Below are 24128 nucleotides of genomic sequence, written 5' to 3' on the forward strand. Positions count from 1 at the left end.
ATATCATCATGTTCTTTTTTGTAGTCCAGTTTAGAATACAGCATTTAAATACAGGTATGCTTAATAAACCTAATTTTCATTCTATCCAGAAGGTAGAGAAAAATTCTCATGTTATCATCGGATCGAATCACAATGATTGACCACCGAGCGCTGGTTCAAGTCGGGATTCTTCTCGTCAACATTCAACTCATTGGTAAGTAGTACGATATATATTTTTTTATCTTTGTTAAAGAATTTATATATTATTTAGCTGTTGCATTATCACAATTTGTTTTCCTTGAATTGATATTCACTTCTGTAGACAACTACAAAGTCTGAAGCAAAAAAAAAAAAATAATAAATTGCTGAAAGATAAAGACCTGCTGTGAATCGACAATCAAATAGATTATCAGATGAGGGCATCGAAAATTGAAAACCGATAAAAACTTAAGTTTATTGCTTTTATTGAGTGTGAAATAATGATTAAATTATATTCTATCAACTCTATTGTTGAATTTAAGGGAATTTCTTTAATATTATTTTAGGAGAAGGGTCATTCTTCTGACCTAATTCAATTGTGGTTGTGAACAATATCTTTAGTATCAATAATAGATGAATATTTACAAATGGGTATAGAAAAGATTTTTTTTCTCAAAATTTCATCATGTATAATTTTATTTTGGATTTATCAAACGATCTTCCTGTAACATTTTTGTAGCTGGAATGACGTTGAACCTCGAAGTACCATCGCCTCTACGGGCTGGCCGTGAAGTCACCGCGGTTTGCACAGGAAATGACCTATCAGGCTCGGCTGTACCGACTTGGCACTTGAATGGAGTTCAAATCACAAACGGCTTTACTACCACCAGCGAAGTCATTGTTGAACCAAATAATATACATGTAGTACCACCATTGTGCGTTAGACAGAATGGCAATTTTAAAGCAATGGACTTTAAGATCTGTCATTCTTTAGAGTCTTAGACATTCAATGAAACGACTTGATGGCGCAGTTTATGTCTACGGGATTCTCGGACTAGCGTGAATATCCAGACTTTTGCACCTCAGTTTGGACGCAAGTTTCTGCTCCTCGCTCCCACGGCAGCGTATATCACATCTTGGCATAATGTAATATAACATGTACGTATACTTTATGAAACAGCTAAAAACGCTACACACACACACACACACACACACACAAACACACACACATACACACACACAATGATCACGTGGAGATATGGGAATATAATTTTTCCTCTTGTTCTGTTTAATAATGGCGTCAAACAACCATTGCATAGGGATTAATGTGACGTCGTCTCTATAACAAAGTGTTATAGCCAGCATAAATCAATTATGAATGGAACGACCGAAAAAATCAAATGTTTGAAGTTACACTTATTACAGTTATTTATAATGACTCTGTCTTTTGCATGGCTTGGGCTGTGAATTAAGGAGTCAGAGTTTTTCCTGTCGGTATATCTGATAATAATTATGATGCCTGAGTTATTCTAGAAAATACAGACACAATTGCAATTTCCGTTTGTAATTCATCAGTTTATTCTGGTGATACTGCATTATTCTCGTTTCAACAAAAAGTGAAACTTGCGAAAGGGAAATGACAATATTCAAGAGAAATATGAAGAACGCTTCGAAATTGAATCTGGCAGCCCGGACGGAAGTTACCTTTCACCTAGTGAGACACCCTCCATTGATATCCACGCACTTGTTCCGAAGATAATGCTCTCATTTCAAATAACATGATTTTAAAAGAAGGACATATAGTTTATCTACCAAAACACACGAGCTTTAGGCGAAGACTTTATGGATTATAGAAAAAAATGAGTGTAACATTCGTCTTCCAGACATCAGTGCTGAGATGAGTGAAAGGAAGAAACTTGACAGACTGTCAGCGGACACACTAATCTATATAGACATAGGGAGTACCTGAAAATTGGAGAAAAATGACTGAGAAACTCCTTCTACAATAAAACATACTAGGAAGGTATCAGAAATCAACCTGCACCCTGATGATAATGCTGTTGCTTGCAGATGATAAATTATCAATGAAACTACATTAAAAAATTGACTAGCATTTCGTCTGTTTTCGGATAATGGATATCAAAAGAAATTTTGTCAGTCCCAAAACAATGCAAGGAAATTCGGCTGCCAGTATGACAGTGGGCGTGGTTTGGCAAGCTCTAAGTATCCGATATCACAATCTGGTTAGTTTTGGCAGTTGCGCAATTCTTTCCTTTATGTCAAGTCACTTTTAGGGAGGCCTATTATTACTCCTTTTCTGATTATAATTAAACTATATCTAACGAAACCAGTGCATACATTTAGCGCGGAACTTTCTCTCGTGTGGAAAAAGAAATACTTTACAATACTATCCATTCTTATTTACAATTATTTCTCCCTTCCTTCTTCCTCTCTCTCTCTCTCTCTCTCTTTCTCTCTCTTTCTCCCTTTATCATCGACATCTCTGCAGCTAGAAGACGACTTCAGCCATCTTCAACAAAATCGTACAACTATGATAATTTTCCAACCCCTATACCCTCAAAAACACAAATATGGCAAGTCTTTCTGACCCTTGCAACAAAGATTTCGATCGCATTGCATCTATAACTACTGCCCTACTTTGACAAAAGGAAGCAAGTGACAATCATCTCATGAGAATGTTATACTTGGTTCCTTTTGCCAAAGTATTGAAGATTAATCTATAATACTTTGGCAAAAGGAAGCGAGTGACAATCATTTCGTGAGAATGTTATACTTGCTTTGAAACAAACTTTTTAAAAATGGTAAAAGGAAGCAAGTTACAATATATCATAAGGATGTTACTTGCTGCCTTTTGCCAAAGTATTTTAGATTGTGTGTAAATATAAATTATTTGGCAAAGGGAAGCAAGTTACAATAATATCATGAGCTTGTAACTAGCTTTCTTTTGTCATTTTCTTTTCATGCAATTTTGTGCACTTGCTTCCTTTTGCCACCTGAATATCTCAGAAATGGGCCAAAACTGTAACTTTTGGATTTTTCAGTGAAATGGAGCGTGCCTCAAATATGCCAAATGAATAAAAAGGTCAATATCCATGAAAATGTCGTTTGCTTCCTTTTGCCAGAGTAAGGCAGACTAGCAGTGCATATATGGCATAGTTCTGAAATCCTTGAAACATACCGTACTATTTTTTTCGTAGAAACCTTACACAATGGTATATTAAATAAAATACGTGTTATATAAAGCAGCAAACAAGAACCTTTGAAAAATATAAAAGAGAAAGTCACTGATAAGTTGGCGTCCATGAACCACTGTTTTTCCTACTCCAAGATACAGCGCATAGTGAGTGATTATTGTTACTAATACTGCCAATCAACCATGAACCACTATTTTTCCTAAACCAAGATACAGCGCGTAGAGAATAATAATCCTAACCGACACTGCCAATCAAATTTCCGTTCACGCCCACAATGAAAATTAATTTATCCGTATTCTTGTAAGAACCCAATGCGAACGTTGATCGGATGTGAACTTTGACCGACATTCAAGAGAGCGAAACAAAACGGTCAGATTTTTTAATCTTCGGAAACGCTGTCTACGTTGAGCTTATACGGCAACCTGACCCTAAAGAATCACTCTTCAGAACCATACAGTATACGTTGTCATTCCCGTATTCATAATCATGAAAAATTTGCTTCTTTTAAGGCATGGTGGTAAATAATTCCAAGTCAGACATTTGACAGGTTATGAGGCTTCGATAACGGACCCTCTACACTGTGATTAGACTGACCGCAAAAATATTCAAAGGAATAGAGAAATGCAAACAAGCAGTGTTGAGAATGCCTTGAGTGTAGACTAGTCTAGGACGCTGTACCTTAAACTTGAAAGACTGACCAGATGTTGAAGAAAATGGCCTTCATTGGTGTTGGGAGACATTCGGTTTCTGCCCATTGCTCATAAAGGTTACAATTAACATTATTGTACCAGCTGAAACTTGTGTTCTGGAGGTTACAAAAAGTGATCATTGCAGAGTCTGAAGATCTGAAAATAAAAGGAAAAAGAGCAATCGATGGGATGCTTCTTGTGTAACACATAGGCAATCAATTGCAAGCGTAATGAATGCTATATGCAGTCGAAATAAGCACAATGAAAAAGATATCTGTCACACTACGTCAAACTGGAAAAGCATTGCCGGCTGAAAACGGAAGTGAACTTTCACCTACAATAACGAGTAGTCACAGAAATAGGCATTTAATACCCCTTAGAGGTAGAATTCTCCTCATCTATAGAAGGTGTCTGGTATCTGGATATTTGTTCATCTTACCTGAGGTGATATAAGTCCATCAGGTGTGTAGTGTTGGGTTTATGAGTATTTTTGTCATCTCCGACATAGAACGTGCTGGGAGCGTGATGTGTGATATGATACAACGTCACCACTACACTGGGACTAGCATGACCGCATTATAATTACTTTGGTTGAATTATACAGTTTTATGTCTTCCTTGTGTAAAAATGACACTGAATATATAATTGACGAATCCTGATGGGGAAAGCAATGAAAATTCTTAATAAAACTGATACAATTAAATCTTCTTTACAGGTTTATTTTCTGCCATATCAATCCACAGGAAGTGTTTCATGTTTAATCCCTTGTCTCACGCAAGTCACGCAAGTTTCCCAATATAAAGAGATTAACTGTAGCAATTATGATAATTGTCTCCAGGAAATGCATTATGACAGGTTTGCTGACCAGTATCTGATTTTTCTATGGCAGGTTTTAAATCCGGAGAGACGGAAGTGACAGTCCATTTCTCCTTCGAGTTCATGTTAATAACAGGACGCTATTAACAATTATTGCAACTTTTGCAGTGAATGACTGGTGAGGAAAAATCCCTTCATCTTCACTCTTAGATTTATCGTCATTTGAGCTCGATAAGAAGATGATATCTTGTGGTTTGGATGACCAACAACACTGACTGACAAAGGGAGAGGAAGTCTAAAAATACAGCGGCCACGCTAAATTATTGCAGCTGTAGCACTGGCACAAGTACATGCCCCGGCTATGCGGGTGAGTACGTGCGGCGTGATATCTTGACAACATTCCAAAACACACAACAAACATGCAGGGCAAAGAGAAACAGACACTGGGTATCCTTTTCCATTCTCCTTCATTTTTATTAGATGAACAATAGTATTGAAAAAGTAAGTGTTCGTCGAATGTATAAAGATATTTCCATACCTAAATCATACACAAATATGATTAGAAACACACACACACACGTTTCATTGTGTTAGTTTATCGATTGATCAGTTAGTTTTCCAATACAGACTTTTTGTAAGCGAATTTCAAGCTGAGAGATACATGGCAGAATGATACGTCACAATATGCATGTTTTTATTCATCTTCTTCATGGTTGATTGTGTGATAATATGTTGTGTGTTGTGTGAATATGACTAGTCTGTGGCATGAATTCCCCACTATGTTCTTCCAGTGCGGCTGGTTGGCGGATCAAGCGAAAGGGAGGGCCGAGTTGAGATAAGGTGTAACGGGCAGTGGGGCACGGTTTGTGACGATTGTTGGGATATCAACGACGCTCACGTCGTATGCAGAGATCTTGGCTACCCATCGGCCTCAGCTCATTACACTAACGCACACTTCGGACAGGGATCTGGACCAACTTGGCTTGACAACGTTGCCTGTACTGGAACGGAAACCTCTCTTCAACTATGTCCTCGGCCATACTGGGGATGTGAGGACTGTGGTCACAGTGAAGACGCCGGAGTAAGGTGTGAGGGACACCGTAAGTTTGAATCTTTAATTCGCAAAAGTCAACTTCCAGCCCTTCATGATAAAGGTATTATGCATAATCAATAATACATACATAATTTCATGGAAGTGTATCTGAGAACCTACGCAGTTGACGTTTTCCCTTTGTGTTTTGACATTTGTACAAGATATACTTGATATAAAGACCAAACAATGAAGCAATGCGGTCAACAAGATCATGCAAAAATTTCAAAGCATACTTGTAATACATATATGAAAATATTAATCTTTGTACGTGATTGGCAACATAATGTCTAATTGAAGTTAAGTGACCCAATTTAGATATCAATTCGCCAGATGCTAGGCTTTAAATCAATATGTAATTGACCTACTTCATTCCAAGGAATATATATAAAAGAAATAAAATGAAAATCATAAAAGTGTACAGGTTATAAGGCAAAAGTTGGCTTTACATTACATGTGGATTTTTCTTCCCTTTATGATCTCCGATTTTATACTTGTAAAGTGATGACGGACGACAAACATTGATAAGATTTTTTCCCCCAATAAGCGTCGTATCATGGTAGATAGGAGTAGTTTCGACTGTGTGTGTGTGTGTGTGTGTGTTTGTTTGTGTGTGTTTGTTTTCAAAATTTCTTTGGGACAATGGCAATGGAAATCTTTATTTCGGGCGTTTTGACATTGGTAGCATATTCTCGAGTGTACTTATGATAGCTGTTTGAAGTTGAATGGGTATTTAGATTGATCATGAAGTTTCTGGTTCCAGTGCCTTTGCAGCACTCGGGAGTTGTTCTCTCTAATTGAGGCAAAGCCTGTTGACATCGTTGCCTAGTCCTTTGAGGAGATTTAAAGCCGTCTCTTCCGTGAGTAATTACTTGTAAGCATGTATTGTCTTTTCGACGAAAAAACAAACAAACAAACAAACAAACAAACCACAATTACATGTAAGTTTTTTTTATATGATATGCATATATATGTATATATATTTATTTATTTATATGTATATATATATATATATATATATATATATGAAGAGTTTGTTTGCAAAAACCGATAAGTCCATATTTGTCAAATGGAGATATTTGCGATTAAAGGTCAAGAAAACTAAAGAGAATAATAAGAAAATTTTTGCTTCTTTTAACCATAACTTCAAAAATGTATCTTTATATGTAGTGACCAATATATCATCTAAAAGGTATCATTTTGTACTTTATGACAGAGACCGTACTCCAAAATCTTCAAAAATGGACTTATCGGTTTTTGCAAACAATCTCTTCATTTATATATATATATATATATATATATATATATATATATATATATATATATCTTATGACATATACAATGTTGCTGTTTTATAGTTCTGGATATATTTGAAATGTATATCACTTGGTATCTTCAGAAGGTCTTCAGTCTAAATTTTTCTAAGACACAGTTTGTGTTCCTCGAGTGGCTTCATTTTAATGGGTTAATTACATGCAATGATTTCATGTGCTATATGACATCATCACGTACCATATTTAAAGATAACATTAATCTTCTGCTTCAATCCATCATTCACATCCCTCGGTTGGCGAAAACTATAGAAAACACTCGGCAAAGAGTGATTAAAATAGCATACAACAAAAGAAAATTTCAGGTCTCAGGATGAATGTAACAGAAGTGATAAGAATTGTCCACCTTCATATTTGGATCTTCCAGTAATCATCAACAAAGTAATGGGTTCATGCAATGAGACGTAGCGCGGCGAGGAGACGGTATAGTCTACTGGTAATTAGTGAACGGTTTGAAGTTGTTTCTGCTTTTCAACATTGAAAAGTCTAGTACACATGCACGTGTTGACCCGGCGTTGGAAGTGGGCTTCAGTGTCGTGACTCAGACTCTGCCTTGGACAAGGCTACATTATATTACTCTCATTTAATTATTTTCTTGTCAATTCTTTTCTCTTTTTTCTTCTTCTTTTTTTTTTTTTTTTTTTTTTTTTTGGGGGGGGGGGGTCGTTTATATGCATACCCGTGATCAAGTTACAACCGAATTGAATTGTTGACACAACAAACCGCGAATGTTATCTCGGTTCCTTTCTCTGTTTTAAAGGAACCGCCAACGTAGATACGTACAACGTTCGGAGCGAGCTGACATTAAATCCAACAGCAGCGGACCATGGGGGCGTCCTACAGTGCAGCCTTCTCAGCAGTGAACAGTCTAGAACGTTACAAGTCCAACGTAAGCAACAAATATGCCGTTAAGAACAGGCTGTGCCAATGATATCATGAATATGTACGATTCCCTCTTTCATGTCTTTTTTTAGCTTATTTTTGGAAAGGAAATACTCATCCAAAATTTCGTGCTTCCTTCCGGTTACAATATACGTTAACATATGTTAACAAGTTAAGAACTCCAATCTTCCTAGGTACAACTCTGAATATTTCCCCAATTGATATGCAAAAAGTGTGTGTGGGGGGGGGGGGGGAACCGACCGTCATAAACACACAATCAATTATACAGTAATCCATTTCGCAGTTAGCTTTTGTGCGCACTTTGGAAATGACTTTTTTTTTTCTCAGATGGTTAAAAACTTTCCTCGCTGTCAATGCGACATACTGCATACGCTTGCCCAATGAAATAAGTAATGGACTCTATATTCACACTAAGAATTAACTTGTGTTTATCTGTTGAAGGAAAGGGCTCATAAATCAATAAAGCATTCAGTTCCGATCGATAGTGTGAGGTCTGTGATGCAATTAGGTCACACGAATGCATATTTTTGAAGGCAATATACCCTTAACCAGCCTTTAATCTAGGGTTACTTGAATAACTAATCTGCATAAACCTCCTGGTTACATGACAGACGCTCCCGCAGACAATATCATCTCGATCGAGATCGTTGATGACGAGGACGGACAAGAAACTAATGGCCTCAGGATCACGTGTCTCGTCAACCCCAGTGACCAACCATATCCACCAATCGGGACATACGAAATTGCTATCGATGACGTCATCCGGTCATCTTCAAGCTCCCCCACCGTGACTCTTGACCCTCCCCCTAGTGGATGCGTGGAAATCTCCTGCACCGGTATCAACGAGATCGGCAGGACGACCACTGCACCCCGGACTCATTGTGTGAGGAGATGTGGTAAGTGAATATGTACAATTATAGATCTTGTGATGCACCAAATCTTTTCACATCCAGAATGAAAGGATATTAAAAAATCAGCAAGATTTCATCTTAAGAGAGAGAGAAAAAAAATGCTTTCAAACGGGTCGGTCTTTAAACGTGCAATAGATGAATTTATAACTTCACGTTATGAATTTCAATTCGTCGCAAAGTCTGTTTTAGTTTTGGTAGATCTGTGTAGATTCCAGAGTGCTACCATAATTACGATTTCCTGATATTTTCATCTTGATCTTCTTTTCTTTTCTTTTCTTATTTGATTTGGTTTTCAATGGAGGAAAGCGAGTGATTTCATAGTATACATCATCTCGGATAAAGAAAAAACAAAGATGTATTACCACATCACTCGTCTTCCTCAGTCATCCTTTTCGTGCCGGGGACTTTTGGCGGTGTGTACTAGTATTATGCCACAGCATTTTCTGTGCCAATAGCTACTCTAAAAGGACGGAAAAGGTTAATAATGAGACGACGGGTATAGCAAACTCTGTTTTGTTGTCATTGGGGACAAATATGATTATCCAAGCTGAATTCACCTGGATTGGCTCTTTTCATTCCAGGACACACGAAGCTTTGTTTTGTTTCAGTTTCTGTATTCTGACACGATCCTGACATGGCTGTGGATGTCCCGTTGTCGGGAGCAAGAGGAAGATGAAAATAGTATACTTTTGGGGGTGTTTGTATGAGTGTGTGTGTCTGTCTGTTTTCTCGCGTTTGAGTATACCTAACACAGTACAGTAGTCATCAGGGACGACCTCTATTGTTACGGTCAGATATGCATTAACAGGACTACATAAACTGGAATTTCTTTGTGAATAGCATGAATATGGCGTCTGTTCTGTTTTTCTTCTTTTTTGACGCAATTTTGTATCCATTCATCCATTCTTGGATTGTCTAATGCTTCAAGAAATGCTCAAGAATTCGTTCATTAGAAAAATAATGTTTTTTTTCTTCTGTCTCATGCTGCTTAACAAATATCCCTCTTATTGCAAGTGTCACGTTTAAAGCAAGATTTCTGCAATGACGACACTAATATCACCACACCTAACACTGCAACTGCCTTCGTCACCTTTCAGAGACAACCAGCGGCAACCCTCCAGCAGCGAACATTTTGTCTATCGAGACTCTGGATTTCCAAGCTAGAGATCGTGCGATGAATCTGCTAATCATTTGCCGCGCAAACAGAAACGACCAGCCGTACCCGTACCTTAATTCATATGCAATTGGAATTGATGGGACCATCCTGTCCAACAAGAGCTCAGCTTCGGCCATCCTCAGGCCACGCCCAAACAGGTGTTTAAACGTCGATGTTTGTCGTGTATTGCATGTAGCTGACATGTGAGAGGTCAAGTCTGCAAAGAATTTGGCTATTAAACAGCTTTGCGAAGTAGCAGCGCTAATTGCCCATTGAATTTCGTATTCTGAGGAATTTCGAATGAAAGAACTCGGACGACAATGTTCACGCTTTGTATCCGAGTGAACCCCCCATCAACGAAGCCTTAAACAATGGAAGGTAAACTTCCTGCTATCAAGGGGTGGATAATCACGCAACCAGTATTCTTTCTTCGCCATTGATAACAGAATCAGTGACGGAATGGAGCAACAGTGTTGGAGGATCGGCATTATGTCTGCTAATTTTCCAGTCCCCTTTTGTGTTCAGAACCACAGTCAGGGACGCTAATTTCTCTATCTCCTACAAGCTATCGTTACTATCTTAAAACGTGAATTTTATGAAAGGTTAAAAGTGATCGCGGAATCAGTTCTTCTGCGTGACACATGCAGGCTTTTATAATACGATACCAAGCTTACCTGTATACAGTGGCGTATCTAGGGGGGGGGCAAGGGGGGCACGTGCCCCGGGCGCCACTCCTTGGGGCGCAAAAAACGAAAAAAAAAGCGAAGAAAAGAAGAAAAAAAAGAAAAAAAACGAAGAAGAAGAAGAAGAAAAGAAAAAAAGAGAAGAAGAAGAAGAAGAAGAAGAAGAAAAAGAAAAAGAAAAAAACTCGCCCGGAAAGGGGGGGGGGGGCAGAAAACCAAATCAAACAAGATAAAAACAAAACATGATGATGACGCGGACAAAATGACAATGTTTATTGTGTTCACACAAGAATTCCATGTTCCGTAAGCTGAAATACAAAAATTTTCGGCGCTCTCGCTGCGCTCGCTCGCCAAATATATATATATATAAAAAGGTAAGAACAAAACTTGATGATGACGCGGACAAAATGTCAATGTCTATTGTGCTCACACATGTCTTTTGATATTTAGCAGGCAAAATGTTTCACTGAGCAGCGGCTGCAATTTCTTTCGTTCTGAAGCGATCGCCAATTGGATCAAAAGGCGCCAACGGTTTCGAACATACGGGGGGTGCGAAAAAAAAGAGAAAAAGATAAGAACAAAACGTAATGATGACGCGGAAACATACAAATTTCGGCTTCAGTTTGTTGGTATAAATCGTTATCTATAAGGCTGTCACTATATCTTGATTAGAATTGTAAGATTTGATAAGCAAAAAATGACAAGAATTCCATGTTTTGTAAGCTGAAATACAAAAATTTTCGGCTCGCTCGCTGCGCTCGCTCGCCAATATATATAAATATATATATATATATATATATATATATATATATAAAAAGAGAGATAAGAACAAAACGTGATGATGACGCAGAAATATACAAATTTCGGCTTACTCGCGCGCACTAATTTAAAGTATTTTTTTAAAGTCCTCAGTTTGTTGGTATAAATCGTTATCTATAAGGCCGTCACTATATCTTGATTGGAATTGTAAGATTTAATAAGCAAAAAATGACAAGAATTCCATGTTTTGTAAGCTAAAATACAAAAATGTTCGGCTCGCTCGCTGCGCTCGCTCGCCACAAAATTTATATATATACAGTGTATATAAAAAAGAGAGATAAGAACAAAACGTGATGATGACGCAGAAATATACAAATTTCGGCTCACTCGCGCACACTAATTGAGAGTATTTTTTTAAGGTCCTCAGTTTGTTGGTATAAATCGTTATCTATAAGGCCGTCACTATATCCTGATTAGAATTGTAAGATTTGATAAGCAAAAAATGGCAAGAATTCCATGTTTTGCAAGCTGAAATACAAACATTTTCGGCTCGCTCGCTGCGCTCGCTCGCCAAAATTTATCAAAATTCGCTACATTTAAATCACCCTCAAAAGACCCCTTTTAAGTGCTTGAAAAAAAAGCTTATCATGTAGACTTTGTTTAAAGTCCCTACCGGGATGGGGTTGGGGTTGAACACTTTTTCAGAAATTAGGGGCGCAATTTTCGCGCTTGCCCCGGGCGCCGTTTCCCCTAGATACGCCACTGCCTGTATAGAAAGGGCGGGGATACACACTTATCGCAATCATCCGGATTTGAGAGTGATACACTCTACTACTTTTCTTCATCTTTCCCCCGACAAAGACCATGGTAGTTCAAAACAAACAAACAAACAAACAAACAAACAAACAAACAAGCAGTTGCATTATATCAGAACATACAGAATTTTTGTTTCATGTATGAATAGGTCATCTCTCGATGTATAGTAGGCATTTGTTGTCGTTTTTACAGCGTTTCCTAATAAATGCCTATAGCGAAAACCCAACACAACTTTTATCAGGGAGGGAAGGGAACTTAAATTAAAATATAACATAGTTTACAGAAATCAGACATGTAAATAAGGCAATCATATACATCCGCACGGCCGAGTGTAATCTCTTACTTTGATGATCAAACATGATCGCCTGCATTAACGTGCTTTTTTTCTAATTTCTTGAACTTTGCCTCATTTTCTCTTTTTTTAAACAATTGCTCGAAACATGTAAAAATCGTAACACAGTCTGCTATTCCACAACATAACATTCTATTTGATTTACCACTTATTGTTGGTCGGGTGACGCCAAATGTTGGAATCTCGAGTGATGATACACGGCATTTTGTTTGTTGGTTTTCGTCTCATCGCTCAAAAGAATTTTGACTACGATTACAGAGGTATCATCTACAAGACATAACTGATGGTTTACAGAAGATATCATCAATTTAGTAAAAATTTGTCAAGTCATGAATTCACTTTACCCATCATGTCTAATCGAATTACGAAATTGTTTGGGTAACCGCGCCTTTTTATTCCCATAGTTCAAACTAATTCTTGACATAATCAAAACAAATAATTCTTTATAAAATGTCTCAAAATACTCAAAAGATTGCTTTCTACAAAGATTGCATACGGCAATCTTTACTAGCCTAAACAAGTTTTCTAGAGCTATCAGTTCCCCCTATGACGATGACTTCGATTGCGTTTTGAACTTGTATCGAACTACTTTCAAAACAGCTATTACCTTTATAGATCGATTAATAAACCAGTCTTTTGAATTCATAAACAACATTCGTAATCGTAACCATACAGTAACATAATACTGCATGTCAATAAAAGTTGAAAAAAAATGCTATAATAGTAGCGCAAAATAAATGAGTAACGATTATCTTCATACATTCTAATTCCTAAGTTCCTACGAAAATAGCACATGGTTTGACGACTGCTTCAAGCAAATAAAAGTAAAAAGGAATGGGATATACATGTACTTCTAATGATAGTACCACGCCGTAAAATGCATTTCACTGTATTTGGTAATGTTTGGTTACGTTTCTGTGCGCTTTACGTACGGAAAATAAAAGGCAGATTGATGCTATTAACATGCTAACACACAACGCATTCAAAATGTTTTTTGAAATACACCGTGTACAATATGTTTTAGTATACGGTTTGAACCCTTGAATTTGCGAGTCCTTTATAAAGTTATAAGCAGGGTTATCACATTATCAAGCAAAAATTAAAGTATTTAGGGATTCGGATTTACGCAGAAGACTAACAGTGCTATATATGGCGATCGTTCGCAACAGAGACAACCCTCTTCAATAGATATACAATGTAATTCTGTTTTCATGAATTGAAAGAGAAACGAAAGGAAGTCAACTTTTTAACTTCATTTAGCTTTCTCACCAATTGAACTTGATTTGATCTGCCATGCATGATATCGCTGAGTGTTCTATTAATTCTATTAAATTTAATCGGCGTGCTTGTTTTCATGCAGAATATCACAGGTAAGTTTAATTCATTGAAGTTCATAATGTTTGTACATATGGCGTGTTCGTTGTTTTGTATTTTCATTTTTATGATATATCATGTGCCCATTATCTGATTCTGACCACGAAAATATGGCGACTGTTTAAATGCGGAGCATGTACTGGAAAAATGTAATGTCTCCTGCCAGTATAGACAAACTAATTTCTAGTCTATCCCCGCTTGAAATGGAAATGAAATAAAAAAAAAACGAAGTTAGACTTTCAGTAGATTTCAACCATTTTGTATAGTGCCTGATTCATGTAACGGACACAATTCTTTTGCACATAAGCAATCACACAACTTTCGGGAATAGATGTATGTCTTAATGATTGTATCTCGTGGAAGAAAACTCTTCTCCTTGCCTGAATTTTAGCTTCTTCTTGTTCAAGCTTGCGTAAAAGAAATAACTGAACATCAATCGCAATCATTAAGAGAGGCACATCCTTAAAAATAAGCACAGGAGTACTGAGACACACTATACGAAATAAAAACGGGCCTTTTATCACTATTGACAACGCATGACATTGAAATGCTTTTTTTCCGGGGGGGGGGGGTAATACAATTGATTATTCTGAAGGTTCGTTAATCACACAATGAAATATGGTTCGCTATTAGCTTAGGTTCGTTAACAAGAATATTAAGTGCGGTTCCTTTCCGGTGGTTCCTTTACCCGAAAGTAATCAAGGAATCATTTTTTTCTAATAAGGTTTGTGAATACATAACGAAGTGAAGAAGGCCTAAGTATTAATTCCGAATATTTGTCGGTATTACTATCTATACTCCACTTCTCAAATGAAGAAAGATTGTAACTGCAAATGTGATGTAAAAAAAGCTACAAGTTAATGTTCTTTTATGCTACATGGTATTACAAAAGGGACTGAGAATAAGAAGAATATTTATGATACAATCACTGTAAACCCAACGTGAATCTGTCAAGCCTACATCAACCTTTGCTTCTGATATACGTATAATATGTGCAGCATTGGCAAGCGTGATAAGCGATGATTACTGTGCACGCAACGCCTATAAAGGAAATGTGCCTAATATGGCGGGAATTCAGAATGTTACGGCTGTATACAGATGCAGCAGAACAGATGCGAAAGCAGTCTTTGATGCTCTGCAACATTACGACCATGTGCGTAATTTGAGGGTTTTTATTACACGCAAAGAACACGATCTCTAAAGACGACTATCGTTAATTAACTTCATTGACTTTTTCTACCGATGCTGTCTTTTGAACCCCCGTCTACAATAGGTTCTCAGGTTCTATTTAGGTATTGTTACTTGCTAAACGCATCCTCTTTAGTTTCCATTGACAACAACATGGGAGGAGAATGGAGGCGATGAACGCCCTCGCTAAAAGACGCTTCTCGTAAGACGCATTGCGTGCCTTTTTCTTTTCTTTCTACTGTTTCCTATTGTTTGTGAGTTAAAAACTTGCGGCAAACCACAACGCAGCCGACACACAACGCGTACCGACTCATTCATGCGGCGGCAGCGGCACGGACACAAACGCGCCGAAGTTTACATTCGGGCTGCCGTATTGGTCAGAATCGTTAATGACAGACCTGTCCTGCGATTGGTTAATTATCTTACATACCCAAGCTATCGCCTTATACGGTAGTGCGTGCGATGGAGCGTAAAGCGGGGTTCCCACTATCACGATTGGCGCCACGATTGAAATCGTGGTCTTAATCGTGCAGCAAGCGTGATGGTCTTATCAGATTGTATCAGATCTTAAGGTCAATCGTGGCAATCGCGTTAATCGCAGGAAAATTTTGGACGGTTCAAAAATTTTCTACGATTAACACGATTAGTTTTTGATCGTGATCATCGCATCAGATCGTCTAGGATCGTATCCAAACGCAGCGAATCTCTTCTAATCGTGCTTGTAAATCGTGTTGATCGGGATCGACTTTTTCACTTCACTTCCGCTTATCATTATTATTTTTTGCCCATTTGCCCTTATTTTACACATAAATTGATTTGTTTTGTATTCTGATAGGTGGTAGCCTGCATCTTTAGATTATTATTTCCAAACGGTAAATTGTATGACGGTGTGGGGTTTAATTGTCGTAATTTTTAAGGTACATTATCAAAATTTTTAAAATGGTTTCATAAAATGGAAGTTGTATTACAGATTTTTAGATGTTTTCATACATTATGTTAATGATGTTTTCATTAATGAGTTGCTATTACCATTATACAGACACACAAAACAGGATATGGGATAACTTTTGTAACGAAAACAAAAAATGAGCAAAAATAAAATGGCAATTGTATGTCTGCATGTATTGACTAACGTCAGTACAAAGATGAGAATACTTTAATGAATCGTGCTTGAATGGGTACATATCAAAGGCAAATGGTTAATTTTTAAAAATATATTACAGAGTATTTCTTTTTGGGGGGTGCAGTATCCTGCTGTTTGTGTATTGTACATAGTAATTAAGACTTGTTGTTTCATCAGCGATCGTTTGACCCCCTTACATCTATTTTGACACTTTTCAATGTCTTTTTTGTATGTTTTGTAGAGCATAATTTTAGAGGAAAATTGTTATTTTCAACTCTCATTATTACTGCCAATGTAAAAGTGACCATTGTCGTGGATGTGAGATCACTCGTATGATTATGACAATGAAGATCACTCTTACTATTTTTCACAGTTAGTTATTCAATAAGTGTAGCAATATACTCCTACGAAATAATTTTGCGTAAAACCTCCTTTTTTGTTAAAAAGTGACATCATTTTGTTTAGGGAGTCACTTTACTGTTATGTGTGTGTATCAATTATGTTAAACATTGTTAAGTAAAACACTATTAAAATCAAGCCGAATAAACCAAACTTTTAATAACCAATGAGATAACGACATTTTGAAATAAAAAGGCATATGATATGATATTCATATACATACACTTTGCGAATATGAAATCGAACACAAGGAATACTATCCATTCGGCCAACTTTCTTATATCGAGTGTATATAACACATAATACTATGTTACATAACATTTAAATTGATCACATCCTCTTTCTTAGCTTCCATTTCATCATATAATTATTTTCTTCATGTATTGGAGAGAAAGGTCATTTTGTCTTGCTGTGTGTGTGTTGGTTTGTTTGTTTGTTTTTTTGCCTGGGGAAGAGGGGCAATCATCTGATCTTATGCATTTGGGTTCGTTATTTCATTTCTTTTTTTGTGTGTGAAGGGGGAGGGTGAGCATGTCGATTTAATAATCTATTAATTTCTTTTCGTTTACTATTAGACGAGGGAATATCTGAGGTTATGGCTGGCCTGGGTGCTACTTTCTCTCTGATAACATAATCGTCATTAGCAATACTGCAAAGGTTACGTTGTCACCATCGTCAACTTGTCAAGCCTTGCCATCATCAATGGCTGTGGATAAAATTAATAGGCCTAATCACTCTGCATAATCTAAGGGAAACAATGAAATCCATCGTCAGCCGGACTATAATATTCCCATTCGGGTCCAATCGCGCCTTAAATGGGGGTCGCTTCTGATCGCGATCGTAAAAGATATCGTGTCTCATCTCAGCAGCCCGTATTGGTTCGCGGTATTCGTATTAGAACGTATCAGTACGTTGCTGCACGTACCAGATCGGGGATCCTGATCGTAATGGTCATGTTAGATCGGTACCAATCGTGAACTCAATCAGGGCAATCCTGTCGGATCGTATTTGAACGGCAGACCAGATCGTAACAGATCGCATCGCTTGAAATAGACCAATCGTGACCATATCGCAGCTAAGCGTACCAACACGTATTGACTCGCATAACCTTGTATCCAAACGTGAAATTTCAGACGAGTTCAACAAATTTTTCACGATCAGTTACGAATGTCCAATCGTGGCGTTCGCAATGGATCGCACGATAGTGGGAACCCCGCTTAAACGCCGTCGCTAAGCAGGACTGTTGTATTGTTTCGTCCCGTGAAAGAAACAGGTTGTGAGCTTGGACATAGCCTGAACTTTGAGAGCGATTTTCTCCGTTATTTAGAAAATGGACTGACATCATAAACGTAGTTAATATTCGTTTTTATGATCTATAGGAATATCGAAATGAGTTGTATTACATATCAGAGTAAAGCTTATAGTCTGTAGAATTCACATATAGGCATAACTACGATTTCATTTTCTGCGACTTTTGACTCATTCCGACGGAGCGCATCACAAATAAGAATTATGTCATACCCTCCAAAAGACGTCTAACGTTCAAACGTCTGTTTTGTTTCTAACACGTTACATGGGGTGCTAGGTGAAGCTCATGAGGTATTTACCTCTGTTGATTTGTATCATTTTTTTTCAAAAATCTTCGCACAGTGTTAACGTTCGTCTCACTGGTTCGACACAATCATGTGTGTGTGTATATATATGTGTGTGTGTGTGTGTGTGTGTGTGTGTGTGTGTGTGTGTGTTTCGATCAATGTATGTATATGTATTTTTTATTGATCGAATATTGGAACTCTTATATAGGTTATAAAGATTTTTTCGCAGATTGGAGACTGTGATTTTTGGTGGTCCATTAACTTACTGTGTCCACGAAAACTATAACACACACACACACACACACATACACACACACACACATACACACACACAAAACGTAATAACCATGGCTATGATGTTAACAATTTTTCAGTTTTAATAGTATGCAATATCAATATCTTTACAAATCCGATATCTCCGAGATATATGAAATACTGTACAGGGTTACCACATGCCACACCATTCGAAACTTTTCATTTGATGATGGGTATCATCCCCATAATGAGTTTTACCGTTTTTATGAGTGCCACTGTTCTGCTCCAAATGCGAAAATTAACAATAATACTAGCACACTTTTATAGTAAATGTTACTCCTTTAACGATCTCTGGAACACCATTCTCCCAATTATTGTTACGGATGTATTTATCTCCCCGTAGAAACCGGCGGAGAGCCTCCAGCAGCTGATATCTTGTCGATCAAGACTTCGGAGTTTCTGGACAAAGACCGTCAGATGAATCTGCTAATCCTGTGCAGAGCGAACCTGAGCGACCAGTCGTACCCGTACCTCCATTCGTATTCAATTGGAGTTGATGGGACCATCCTGTCCAACGCGAGCTGGACCTCGGCCGTCTTGAGACCACGCCCAAACAGGTGTATTAATGTAACGTGTTCCGCAACTAATGGCGTCGGAATTACTTCCGCTTCGGCGAGGCACTGTCCGAGGGGTGAGAAATTCATATCTCTCCCCCCCCCCCCCTCCCCCCCCCCCCTGATCGTCTGCTTGTCATACAATTTGCTTCAATTTGTTAGATCCCGTCTGCATAATGGTCTTATATTTTGGAACACTATTTTCAATGATTTGTAATAATTTAGAACTCATTGGTTGAGTTGGGGAATCTCTGTGATTTACCGAATTCTATTCCTTTTCAGTATGGTGATCTTTTCCCCATTTATCATAGCAAATCGGGCAAAAAAAGCAAACAACGTTTGTGATTGAAACCGGGTGCCATTTACAATGAAATCCATGCAAAGAATTCGTTGTTCTGCTTAAAACATTTTTTATAGTTTTTATATACATATTATGCAAATATACATGTATGTTATAGGCCTACATTATATTCTACAATAGGGCAACCTAGATTCACATTGCGTTTGCTTTTATTTTGGACCGCTAAATATATTTCACTAGCCCCAAATTCATGGATTTGAGGATTTTATTGAGCTTCGTAGAATTATACATAATCAAATATAAATTTGATTAACAAACGATCTATTGTGTACTTTTAAAACTTTTATTGTTGTTATTGTTGTTATTACTAAAATCAATTCATCTTCGACCACATCTTTCTCTATTCCTCAGACCCACCTGCCCTTGATATCATCTCTATCGAGGTAGATGAAGACGAGAATATCTGGGGAACGAGTCTCAATATCTCATGTCACGTGGATCCGATCGACCAACCGTTTCCACCCATCGGTGTGTTCGAAATCACCGCTGATGGTAACATTCTGTCAAGATCCAACGCATCTTCAACGATCATGGAAGATCAACCCAACCGATGTATCGATATAACTTGCACCGGTATCAATCAATTCGGGGAGACAATTTCTATGCGGAATTATTGTCCACGGAGAACAGGTAAGTTTCTTGTGGGTTCTGATTATAAAGAAGGTGACACTGCCACTGAGAACAGGTATAGGATTGTTATGGGTTCTGGTTATATAGAAAATGGTAACAGTATATCTTGAATGTCTGAAAGTCTGTGTTTTAATGTATTTATATGCTTTATGTATTTTGTGCTCTGTATAGTCCGTTTTTTGTGCAGATTATAGGAGAAGGAAACAGCGAAAATTAAATGAAACGTTTGAATCGATATCTGCTTTTAAGTTAGATTCAAATTACATGGTTGATGTTATGTTTTGACACAATTTGTCGAAAGACAAAATAAAAGACAAATCACTTATTTTGTTCTTTGCTTTCATAGGTCAAGCGCCCCCAGCAAGTAACATCCTCTCCATCGAGACCCAGGAGATCGAAGGAAGCCAGGTCATTCTCGTTATCACGTGTCACGTCAGGCTTCAAGATCAGCCGTTCCCACACCTCCACACATACACCATCGGAGTCGACAACACCACGCTTTCCTCGTCCAGCTGCGCCTCGGCTCTCTTCAGACCACGCCCAGGCAACAGGTGCATCAATGTCACGTGCTCGGGGACGAACGGGATTGGTTGGACCTTCACTAGTGTTGAACACTGTCCAACTTTGGGCTCAGAGAAAGGTATTAAAGTCAGCGCGAGATACTCTTATGATGATTCAAAGTTCAAGTGTACGTTCAAAGATTAGATTTGTTTTCATTACCATCAAATAAACAGAGAAAACTATATACAATATATAAGCAGAACAAATTCTATAATAATTGCAAAAACGTAAATTGCAAAATTCATGTGATAATGAGTAACAAAATGAAGAAAACAAAATTTGATATTTTTTTACATTAACATTATGATTAGCCATAAAGGGAGAGATATACCCTATATGAAGACTTTGTTCGCAAAAACCCATAAGTCCATTTTTGAAGATTTTGAAGTACGGTCTCTGTCATAAAGTACAAAATAACACCTTTTAAAATGATATATTGGTCACTACATATAAAGGTACATTTTTGAAGTTATGGTCAAAAGAAGCAAAATTTTTCTTATTATTCTCTTTGGTTTTTTTTTTTTTACCTTTAATCGCAAATATTTCCATTTGGCAAATATGGACTTATCGGTTTTTGCGAACAAACTCTTCATATTTTACATTAAAGAAGTCATGGAGTGTATTCATAACTCTAAAGCTATTAAGCCAATTTGCCCCGATTTTTTAAGGCATGTTCTAATAGAAAAAGTCACTACAAACTAGAATCTGTGTGTGAGTGTTTGTCAGTTAAAATTTTACCTCTACGAAACACTCAAAGAGGGTGTCACACATATACATTATTACATCCTGTAGGTGATACAACCAGTTATGGACCAGAAATCTTGGGTCTTACTGTTTGGACTCGGAGTGAAATTTCACGGTAACGTATTTGTATATCCTTTTTCTGTTGTGTCCAAATAATTTTTCACTCCATTCATGTCTGGTCCCGTTTAAAGGTCCGATTGCTGGTCTTCGTCGAGGAGTTCTTCAGCAGCCGTCGACCACGTACGCCCTGCTCGTCGCCGTGTTCTTCCTGTCGTTGTTGACCTGTGCGACAGTGATCGTGAAGAAGAGAGAGATTTCTCTCTTTTAAAAATTGAAAGACTGCGTCTTGTAATACATTCCACTCGTCTTTTCCTGACTTCACTGCGTCCACTGACAAAAGCTGAACTTCGGTCTTCAATCTACGCTTCTTGAACTGGAACAGGGATAGCTGTTCATGTTCATTTTTCCCTTTTTTATACTGAAATACTTTTTAGGTGTGCTTCATGTTTTTTGAATGAACACTACATTTGCCTGTTATTCTAATCCTGCTTATCACAAAACCCCGGATTTATGCTTATATAAGATAGGAAGTTTTGATTACTGTATTGCAAATGTAGATTTCATGCGATCAGCTTATTTTCAAAGACAAATTGTGACTTACTTTGTAAGTTTCAGGTTGAAATCAATACATTTTCTATCATAACTAGCATATATTGATGTGTTTGTATCTAAATGAACTCAATTTAACACTTGCTTGAAATACGTAACAGTTGGATTTCTCAATTTTTGCAACTCGTTTTACATCTTTTTTTTTTTAAATTTCCATTGTTTCTGAACGAAAGAAAAGGACAATAAATGAATAAGATGGAGAAAAGTAACAAAACGTCTTTATTCTCATTGCGTAAACCAATGTTAATTATTGTTTTCGTCTTCTCTGAGTAATATCGCTGAATAGCACTGTTAAATGTATTTGAGATCCGTGTCGAATATGCTTACACGGGCGGTGCTACGTTTTTCGAAGTGATGGGGACGACTTTATTGGAACATGGATGTCGATTCGTTTTCAGAAAGGGCTGCAACACTTCCCTCCAAAAATATCCTACATCGACTGAGAGGCAGCAAAAAAACGAAAAAAAAAAGTCAGATCCTTATCTATGTTATGGAAAAGGGGGGCGGGTGGCAAAAAGTCATACCAAATGTGACCCTGCAAGTAGCCAAACATTATTTTTAGTTAAGGGCAGATTCTGAAAGAGCAGACTCTAAGCTTTAAAATAATGTATAACTTCATTATAACTATTAAAAAGAAACCACACACTTTGGAAAAGTGTGAACCAAGAAAAAAGGCTTTGAAATACATGTTATATGCAAGCGCTTAATTTTAAGGGAGCGGTGTTACCTGTGCAATGAATGGGACAAAAAAAAAAACACAATGTAAATCACCATAGCAACAACAATGAGGGATTATCAGATTAAGCTGATTGACCATGCTCTATTAACACATTCTGAGCATGATTAATGCCAACTTTAAAAGCAGTAGCATTTTGCTTTCAAGAGTTATTAGAGTTGAAAGTGGAGAATGTGCAAAGGATTTTTCAAGAAATAGAAAGGGGCCTGTAGGACATACCTGATTATACTACTCTACCAATAAAAGGGGTCGTAGAAAAACTGCTGAATACCCACTTTCCCATTCATTTTATGATACCAAATCAAAAATAAGATAGAAGAAGAATAGCTCTTTCAGAAAATATGGAATTATGAATTTTTTTTGTTTGTTTTTTTTTGTTTGTTTTGTTTTTGTTTTTGTTTTGTTTTGTTTTGTTTTTTTTTTGGGGGGGGGGTGGGGAGTCACACCATTTATGTTCTGAAAAAAAAAAGGTGTGGAGGGAGCTGTCCTCCCCCCCCCCCCCCATTTCACCGTGCTGCCTTAGGCTTAATACCTATTGGTATAAGTTCTCATTTCACAACAATGTTGATTAGAGAAGAAATTATAGTTAGTTTAGTAGTAAGATTTTATTTTGGTTAATCACTGCATGACTTCAGTAACATTGATGTAGCCTATACATATTGGACAAAGTATGTTACCCAGTAAAGACAGATGTCTTTTATGTCTCGTGTGGTTTCATTAATGTATTTTCATCTAGTCGGGAATGTCTCGTACTTATTCGTTCGTGTGTTTGTGTGTGTTTGTGCGTGTGTGTGTGTGTGTGTGTGTGTGTGTTTTACAGTATCATGACATACTTATTGCATATTACCGAGGCAGGGCAGAAAATGAAAGAAAAAAAAAACGGTTGTAATAATGATGCGCCAATTCTTGTTAGTGCCTGTTTTGTACGCTTAAATTCATGTTAATTCGCAAGTTGCAGTCATACCGTATGTTTGCGTTGAAAATGATCAAATTTACAATTTGGGAAGTTTCGAAAGAGATGTACTCTATGTATCTGCAGTGTCAGATATGTTAAACTGTTGTCAGTTTATGTCAAATCTTTTTCGGTGATTTCTCGTCAACTGCGTTGTGTTTGAGGTCATTCTTGCCTTGTTCCAAACCGAACGTTAGTTCTGTATGATATTTCCTTTCCTTTTATAATACTGTGTAATGTGATGCGTG

The 24128-nt window shown here is 37.4% G+C and overlaps 1 protein-coding gene across 1 annotated transcript; it reads left to right on the forward strand.

Moving 5' to 3' along the window:
- The first annotated feature begins 19990 nt into the window (after positions 1-19990).
- On the forward strand, positions 19991-22068 carry LOC139733418 (uncharacterized). Its single transcript, XM_071644242.1, has 3 exons — positions 19991-20218; positions 20565-20858; positions 21715-22068. The coding sequence occupies exons 1-3, from the start codon at positions 20119-20121 to the stop codon at positions 21849-21851; spliced, it is 531 nt and encodes a 176-aa protein (XP_071500343.1). The 5' UTR covers positions 19991-20118; the 3' UTR covers positions 21852-22068.
- Positions 22069-24128: the final 2060 nt, after the last annotated feature.

Source organism: Diadema antillarum, unplaced genomic scaffold (assembly GCF_040938485.1).
Source record: "Diadema antillarum isolate AM-2024a unplaced genomic scaffold, OU_Dant_1.0 seq00000475_RagTag, whole genome shotgun sequence".
Lineage (NCBI taxonomy): Eukaryota > Metazoa > Echinodermata > Echinoidea > Diadematoida > Diadematidae > Diadema > Diadema antillarum.